The sequence below is a fragment of the Coregonus lavaretus genome, assembly GCF_964263955.1.
Source record: "Coregonus lavaretus genome assembly, chromosome: 18".
NCBI lineage: Eukaryota > Metazoa > Chordata > Actinopteri > Salmoniformes > Salmonidae > Coregonus > Coregonus lavaretus.
Window position 1 is genome coordinate 25,805,310 of NC_140005.1, and position 8,260 is coordinate 25,813,569.

The 8,260-nt window shown below is 41.1% G+C and overlaps 1 protein-coding gene across 4 annotated transcripts; it reads left to right on the forward strand.

The window, feature by feature from the left end:
* The first annotated feature begins 2,511 nt into the window (after nucleotides 1-2,511).
* snapc1b (small nuclear RNA activating complex, polypeptide 1b) lies at nucleotides 2,512-7,352 on the forward strand. Of its 4 annotated transcripts, none has more exons than XM_084182590.1 (10): nucleotides 2,512-2,807; nucleotides 2,994-3,153; nucleotides 3,382-3,522; nucleotides 3,737-3,844; nucleotides 4,089-4,244; nucleotides 4,903-4,968; nucleotides 5,182-5,244; nucleotides 5,667-5,784; nucleotides 6,156-6,221; nucleotides 6,827-7,352. In XM_084182590.1, the coding sequence occupies exons 1-10, from the start codon at nucleotides 2,677-2,679 to the stop codon at nucleotides 6,865-6,867; spliced, it is 1,050 nt and encodes a 349-aa protein (XP_084038716.1). In that variant the 5' UTR covers nucleotides 2,512-2,676; the 3' UTR covers nucleotides 6,868-7,352. The 4 variants fall into 4 exon arrangements, with proteins under 4 accessions (XP_084038716.1, XP_084038719.1, XP_084038717.1 ...); XM_084182593.1 differs by having other exon boundaries at nucleotides 2,522-2,807; nucleotides 3,085-3,153; XM_084182591.1 differs by having other exon boundaries at nucleotides 2,522-2,748.
* Nucleotides 7,353-8,260: the final 908 nt, after the last annotated feature.

Sequence of the window (8,260 nt, forward strand, 5' to 3'; positions counted from 1 at the left end):
GCATTGGTTGTTTATTTCTTAAATATTTAAACTCTGTAATGTGATCATGGAATATTGTGATATCAATTGAATAACACAAGCATTGTTTCTTGTATTTTACAAGCAATAATAAATAAAATAAAAATACTATAGTCCTAACAACTCTTGATAGTTGATTGCATTTGTCGTATTTCACACGTACACGTGTGAATTAGAAATTATATAATATCCACTCCCCCAGAAACAGTGGGGTCAGAGCCAGGGATCAGCCATTATTGACAGCAACTCTGGAGCAATTAGGGTAAGAGCCTTGCTCAAAGGCACATTAACAGATTTGTCACCTAGTCTGCTCAGGGATTTGAACCAGCAACCTTCCAGTTTCTGGCCCAACACTCCTAACCGCTAGGCTACCTGCCGCCCTGATACATGCTTGAAATATTCATGAATACTGAAGAAAAATATAAACGCAACATGTAAAGTGTTGGTCCCATGTTTCATGAGCTGAAATAAAAGATCCCAGGTCTGACAGCTGGGGACAATAAAATGCCACTCTAAAATGTGCAGTTTTGCCACAACACAATGCCACAGATGTCTCAAGTTTTGAGGGAGTGTGCAATTGGCATGCTGACTGCAGGAATGTCCACCAGAGCTGTTGTCAGAGAATTGAATGTTCATTTTTCTACCATAAGCCACCTCCAATGTTGTTTTAGAGGATTTGGCAGTATGTCAACTAGCCTCACACTGCCATCACCTCATGTTTCAGCATAATAATGCACGGCCCCGTGTTGCAAGGATCTGTACACTATTCCTGGAAGTAAAACATTTCCCAGTTCTTCCATGGCCTGCATACTCACCAGACATGTCACCCATTGAGTATGTTTGAGATGCTCTATATCGACGTGTACGACAGCGTGTTCCAGTTTCCGCCAATATCCAGCAAGTTCGCACAGCCATTGAAGAGGAGTGGGACAACATTCCACAGGCCATAAATCAACAGCCTGATCAACTCTATGCGAAGGATGTTGCGTTGCATGAGGAAAATGGTGGCCACACCAAATACTGATTGGTTTCTTATCCACACACCTACCTTTTTTTTTTTAAAGGTATCTGTGATACAGATCTGTATTCCCAGTCATGTGTAATCCATTGATTAGGGCCTAATGAATTTATTTCAATTGACTGATTTCCTTATATGAACTGTAACTCAGTAAAATCTTTTAAATTGTTGCATGTTGCGTTTATATTTTTGTTCAGTGTATTATAGTTATGTTTAATTGATTGGGACAGACACATACTTGTATTGAATAAACTACACTATATATTCAAAAGTCATGCAATCTCCATAGACAAACATTGGCAATAGAATGGCCTTACTGAAGAGCTCAGTGACTTTCAACGTGGCACAGTCATAGGATGCCACCTTTACAACAAGTCAGTTCGACAAATTTCTGCCCTGTTTGAGCTGCCCTGGTCAATTGTAAGTGCTGTTTTTGTGAAGTGGAAACTTCTAGGAGCAACAACGGCTGCGAAGTGGTAGGCCACACAAGCTCACAGAACGGGACCACCGAGTGCTGAAGCGCGTAAAAATCGTCTGTCCTTGGTTGCAACACTCACTACCGAGTTCCAAACTGCCTCTGAAAGCAACGTCAGCACAAGAACTGTTCATCAGGTGCTTCATGAAATGGGTTTCAATGGCTGAGCAACCGCACACAACCTAAGATCACCATTCGCAATGCCAAGCCGGCTGGAGTGGTGTAAAGCTCGCTGCCATTGGACTCTGGAGTTATGAGTGATGAATCACGCTTCACCATCTGGCAGTCTGACAGACTAATCTGGGTTTGGCAGATGCCAGGAGTACAACACTACCTGCCCGAATGCATAGTGCCAACTGTAAAGTTGGAGAAATAATGGTCTGGGGCTGTTTTCATGGTTCGGGCTAGGCCCCTTAGTTCCAGTGAAGGGAAATCTTAACGCTACAGCATACGATGACATTCTAGACGATTCTGTGCTTGCAACTTTGTGGGAACAGTTTGGGGAAGGCCCTTTATTGTTTCAGAATGACAATGCCACCGTGCACAAAGCGAGGTCCATACAGAAATGGTTTGTCGAGATTGGTGTGGAAGAACTTGACTGGCCTCCACAGAGCCCTGACCTCTACCCCATCAAACACATTTGGGATTAATTGGAACGCCAACTGCGAGCCAGGCCTAATCGCCCAACATCAGTGCCTGACATCACTAATGCTCTTGTGGCTAAATGGAGGCAAGTCCCTGCAGCAATGTTCCAACATCTAGTAGAAAGCCTTCCCAGAAGAGTGGAGGCTGTTATAGCAGCAAAGGGGGACCAACTCCATATTAATGCCCATGATTTTGGAATGAGATGTTTGACGAGCAGGTGTCCACATACTTTTGGTCATGTAGTATATATTCTAATGCGTTGTGCTCATATAGCTTAGTGGTTGCGCTCAAACAATTTTGTCCTGACCCCCATCCTGTAGCAAAACACATAACGTCATCAGCAGTCGACAATCGTACTTGCAAGCGTTGTATTGCGACAGAGAGGAAGATGCGGATGTGTTCGTTGATGATGCTAGCTAGCTAGCTAGCTATTTGCAATATATTGGGACAATTTTCCATCTTTTATTTTACCAAGCAGCAAACACATTGCGGAAAAGTTGTTGTGGATAAGGTGTAGATAATGGATTACTGCAAAGACCGTCTTAAAGCAGACTGTGAGCTGTTGCTGAGTAGATTTCAGCAGACAGAATCGGTGAGATACGAGCTATTCTTGACGATATGGAAAGAGACGAAGTTCCAAAGTATTTTCTAGTAAGATTCTCTTTTTTTTTGTTATAGAAAAATCTGCTGCTCTGTCACCTGCAAAATATAAGTTATCGTCTGTCTCAACTTCCCAGTGAATTGCATAAGCATCACGTTTTCCAATCCTGAGTGTTGCAATGGGTGTAACGTTATCATTAATATGGTTTCAGATTTGAGTCTGTCTGTCTTTTACAGTGGAAAAATGGAAAACAATCTAAAGAGGCTGTTCAGCCGTGAAATCCTGGCTACAGCGTACACATACTTTCTGCCCCCATACACCTTTCAGATTAGAGTTGGGGCCTTGTACCTGTTCTATGGGCTATACCACTGCCAACTGTCCACACCAAGAGAAAAGGTGAGATACTCTGATTTCACTGAAATACAGATTTCGCCACCCACCATATAGCAGAACTACCATTGAATGTCCGAGATACAATACAATTTCTAAAGTCAATCTTGGACAACAGATTCATATACAAACACATTAAATTATTGTCTTTATACACTTGCATTTGTGTTTATTCATTATTCACATATAATGCATGTTTTTCAACATGAGCTGTTATTTTTCTATTGTCTACAGATAAGGCTAGCCCTGAAGGACTGGGAGGAAATGATGAAGTTCCAGCAGGATGCAGTTAGTGCACAGCACTTTGATGTGGTCTACATCATCAGACAGCTCATCTCACAAAAAGCCTTCTACTTCACTGCCATGCCCACGCCGGTAAGATCTCCAGTCTTCTTTAGCTTGCTGTCCACATCAACAAATGGATAGACACTGTAGAGTTAATACAGAATCGTCCCTATTTGAATGATTGCACATTAGTAAAGGGTTAGGTGTGTTAAAAATACTAACAAATGCTTGAACAAGGCTGTGAGGATACATTCATTGTTGATTTATTTGAATCCATCTACATGATATCTTTCTCCTTGAGCAGCTGATTTTCAATGTGAAGAAGAGCAACAAGAACTCAAGAACGGTGTGTGAAGATTTCGTTGAGCGAGCGGCCCGGCCACAGGAGCTGGTCAGCATGGACATGTTGGAGGTGAGCTAGCAGAATGACCATGTATTCCCACACACACGCAAGCAGCAGGTTGGAATAGTAGACAACAGCCTGAAGGATACATTTGTCTTTATTTTCTCCGAGATTATAAACCAGGGTACGTGTGGTTTAAGAGGCACTACTAGTGTCACTGCAGTAATAGGGCCTATGTGTGCATAACATGTTCCAGTGTGGATTACAGTCTTTGATGTTGTGGTGTATGTGTGTATTCTATGGATGAACACAGGAGCTGGCAAACGTACATGAGCACTATGAGCAGGTGAAGGCATCCATTTCAGCCAAGCCAGGCCAGCCAGACTCATCCATCAATCTGATCCACAAGAACTTGGTGTCACGGCTACACAACACTGTCGTGGGATTCTACAACTGGCAGAAGGCTCAGGTTAGAGATCTGCTCATCAAATTGTATTTGTCACGTACACGTGTTTAGCGTATGTTATTGCGGGTGTAGCGAAATGCTTGTGCTTCTAGCTCCGACAGTGCAGTAAATCTAAGAAGTAATATCTAACAATTTCACAACATATACCCAATACATACATCTAGTAAGGAATGGAATTTAAGAATATATACATATATGGACAAGCAATGACAGAGCTGCATGGACTAAGATACAGTAGAATATTATAGAATAGAATGCAGTATATACATATGAGATGAGTAGTGCAAGATATGTAAACATTATTAAAGTGACTAGTGTTCCATTTCTTAAAGTGGCCAGTGATTTCAATAGGCAGCAGCAGCCTCTAATGTGCTAGTGATGGCTATTTAACAGTCTGATGGCCTTGAGTTAGAAGCTGTTTTTTATTCTCTCGGTCCCAGCTTTGATGCACCAGTACTGACCTGGCCTTCTGGATGATAGCGGGGTGAACAGGCAGTGGTTGATGTCCTTGATGATCTTTTTCCACCTTCATCATAGTTGTCTTGTTTGTGTGTGTGTGCGCTTGCATGAGTGTGTTTGTGTGAGAGAGAGAAAGGGTGTGATACACCTACCGTTATCCTGTCATGCTAAGATTGTGTGCTTTATGTTAAATTATGTTTAGGGTTCGGAAGATAGAGCCGAGGGAGAAGATGGAGATAGTGGCGAGGGAACTTCAAATAAGCAAGAGGTGAGTTTTAATATACCAAAATAAACTAACCAACTATCAGCAGGTTTTGTTGTTCTAAATTCACCCCTATGTTTAATTTTAAGACTGATTATTATTTGTGTGCCGTGTTCACAGATATTCTCCACTGCCCTCAATACACGTCTTGCAGTAATGACTTTGGCCAGAGGGTGGCACTGTGGTCAACATGTTTTATCTCTTTTATTCTCTTCCCAGTGTTCCAAGCGAGCTCAGCGTCTTGCATCCCTCAAGTCTAAATCATATGGTCAGCTAGTGGAGGTTTGTAAAGTGTTTCCTATGTACAAACTTACACATACCATTTTTGGTCCCGCTTTATTTGAAGCGCATCTTATGAAAGCGTCATAAAGCCTTCATATAGGCTTCATAAGCACTACATAAATGCTTCACAAATCATCTATAACCGTATATCATGCTCTATAAAGATTAATAATGTGGGATAACCATCCATTTATTTGTTCACATTTATTAATCCTTTATAGAGCATGAAATACGGTGATAGATTATTTGTGACCCATTTATGAAGTGCTTCATAAGATGCACTTCAAATAAAGCGGGACCCAGTTTTTGTCTCATCTCAAGTTAATTGATTCAAGTTAATTATAATCTCTGTAATGACTGGGATGGTTTGCTCGTGTAGAGAATGTTGTTCATATAATGGAGCATTACTTTTCTCCCCATAGGCCTCCAAGGCCCGGCGACACCGGCAGGTTGAGAGGGATGAGGCGGGGCCGGCTAAGGAGACCTCGCACCATAAGAGACTCAAGTCACTCAAACAAAGGACCAGTCATCTGACCCAAGGCAAGTCCCTATGTACCCATCTGCCAGTAGGCCTGTTCCTAACATCACCTTAAAATGGTCCTGATCAACTAAGAGTCTGTGTGTCCAACTAAGAGTCTGTGTGTCCAACTAAGAGTCTGTGTGTCCAACTAAGAGTCTGTGTGTCCAACTAAGAGTCTGTGTGTCCAACTAACAGTCTGTGTGTCCAACTAACAGTCTGTGTGTCCAACTAAGAGTCTGTGTGTCCAACTAAGAGTCTGTGTGTCCAACTAAGAGTCTGTGTGTCCAACTAAGAGTCTGCGTGTCCAACTAACAGTCTGTGTGTCCAACTAACAGTCTGTGTGTCCAACTAACATTCTGTGTGTCCAACTAACAATCTTTGTGTCCAACAGGCGCTGCAAGGGAGGAGGCTCTGAAGACCACCAGGCTGTGGTGCATGAGTCAACTTGAAGCTCAAGGTATGTAAGGGCTGTGGCACAGGGGGTGAATGGATGTGGAAAGGTCACCACACACTCGAGTATCTGCTCAGACAGTTTTGATTCAGATAGTGGTAGTTCTAGAGATGGATGTGATTGTATTTGCAATTATTATAGAATGTATTTGATATGAATGATTAGGGCAGGGAATTGCCACTGACCTCACTATACAATATTATCATGATACTTAGGTGCCGATACGATATGTATTGCGATTCGATACTGGGATTTTTATTGCGATTCGATGTTCCAAACATATTGCTCACCTGTCTGCTGCAGAGGGACAAGAGAGACCGATGAGAAAACACGTTTTGATCAGTCATGGAAATAAAAGTGCTGAAAACAAATTGGCTCCCTATTTAAAAAGAAGATGGAGAACAAGCTATGAACCAAAAATACTGGAGTTTTGGTGCAGGTACAGCCAACTAGCGCAAAAATAATATTGTGATATTGTCAAAACGATACGATATATTGTCAAAAATAATATCCCGATATGTAACTGTATCTATTTTTTCCCCCCCTTCACTATGAATGATTGGAAAAGAAGTCTAATGTTCTGAATTTTCCTCTCTGCTTGTCCCATTTAGAAACAACTAAAAAGAAAAAGAAAAGGAAATTCAAATGGTGATGTCACAGAAGAGGAAAAAGGTACCAAAGAATTGGTTTGGTTTAGAGAGTCAGTCAGCCATGAATCCCTGTGTACAACCACAATCCATAATCTTTTGTACAACTGATTTTAGCCAGCATTCATCTGGTTTCACCATAGGTGTTTTTAATCACTCAAAATGCAATGCTTTTAATGTCGGGCACATAAGGAAGTTAGCCTCTAGGTGTTACCCTTCATTTATGAAGGCTTCGAAGACATGCAAAGATTTTTTGTTCATGTCGCAGTAAAACATTTAAGAATTGTATTGTGCTGGTATCAATCAATGATATGGATAATTTGTTTCCATCACTGACAGTTTCATTCACTACTTGATGCTTGAAAATATTGAGAAAAAAGTTACATTACATTGAAAACCCAGTTCCCTTTCAAATGCCTATGATGTTTTTGATACTGTTGTTGGAATATAAAATGTTTTTCCTTTTATTAAAAGAGTTATGAGTTCAGAGAACATAATGTTGTCACAGATATGTAAGTCTCCTTATCAAATCAAATGTTATTGCTCACATGCGCTGAATACAACAGGTGTAGACTTTACAGTGAAATGCTTACTTACAAGCCCATTCCCAACAGTGCAGAGTTAAAAAGCAAGACAAATATTTGGGGGAAAAATAAGGAAATAGTAACACAATAAAAACAATAATGAGGCTATATACAAGGAATATGAGTTCTGAGGTCTCTGTTTATATGACCTCACTTTTTTTCTTCTAAAAATTCATTTTTACAGAATCTTAGTGGTTTCTACTTTTTACTTGGTCCTCTGTAGCTCAGCTGGTAGAGCACGGCGCTTGTAACGCCAAGGTAGTGGGTTCGATCCCCGGGACCACCCATACACAAAAATGTATGCACGCATGACTGTAAGTCGCTTTGGATAAAAGCGTCTGCTAAATGGCATATTATTATTATTATTATGCTGTCCTGGTTCCTGCATTCTTTATTCTCTTCCCCACCATCTTACTTTGTGTGTGGGTACGTTTGTGCATCCTTGATTGAATGGGCAGCCAGGCAATTTAGCTGGATGGCACTAGCAGTATGACCTCTGAGGTCAATATGGACTGCTCTCCTCTCTGATCATGTTAGTGTGTTTGCACATGCATGATTGACTTCTATACATGGGTGAAGCTGTCAAGTGGATGACTGTGCATGTAATGTGTATTTAATACTATATTATGTCATAATGAGAATGCCAACTACTAATCTAATCCCCATATCATATTTACACTCAGAAGTCCTTTTTATCAATCTCAGCATTACATGCTGAAGCATGTCACCACCACAATGCCTGACCTGGATAGCCAATGTGCTACCAACCTCAAGGCAGCCTACGGCACACTCACTACATGCTTATTTTTTCAAT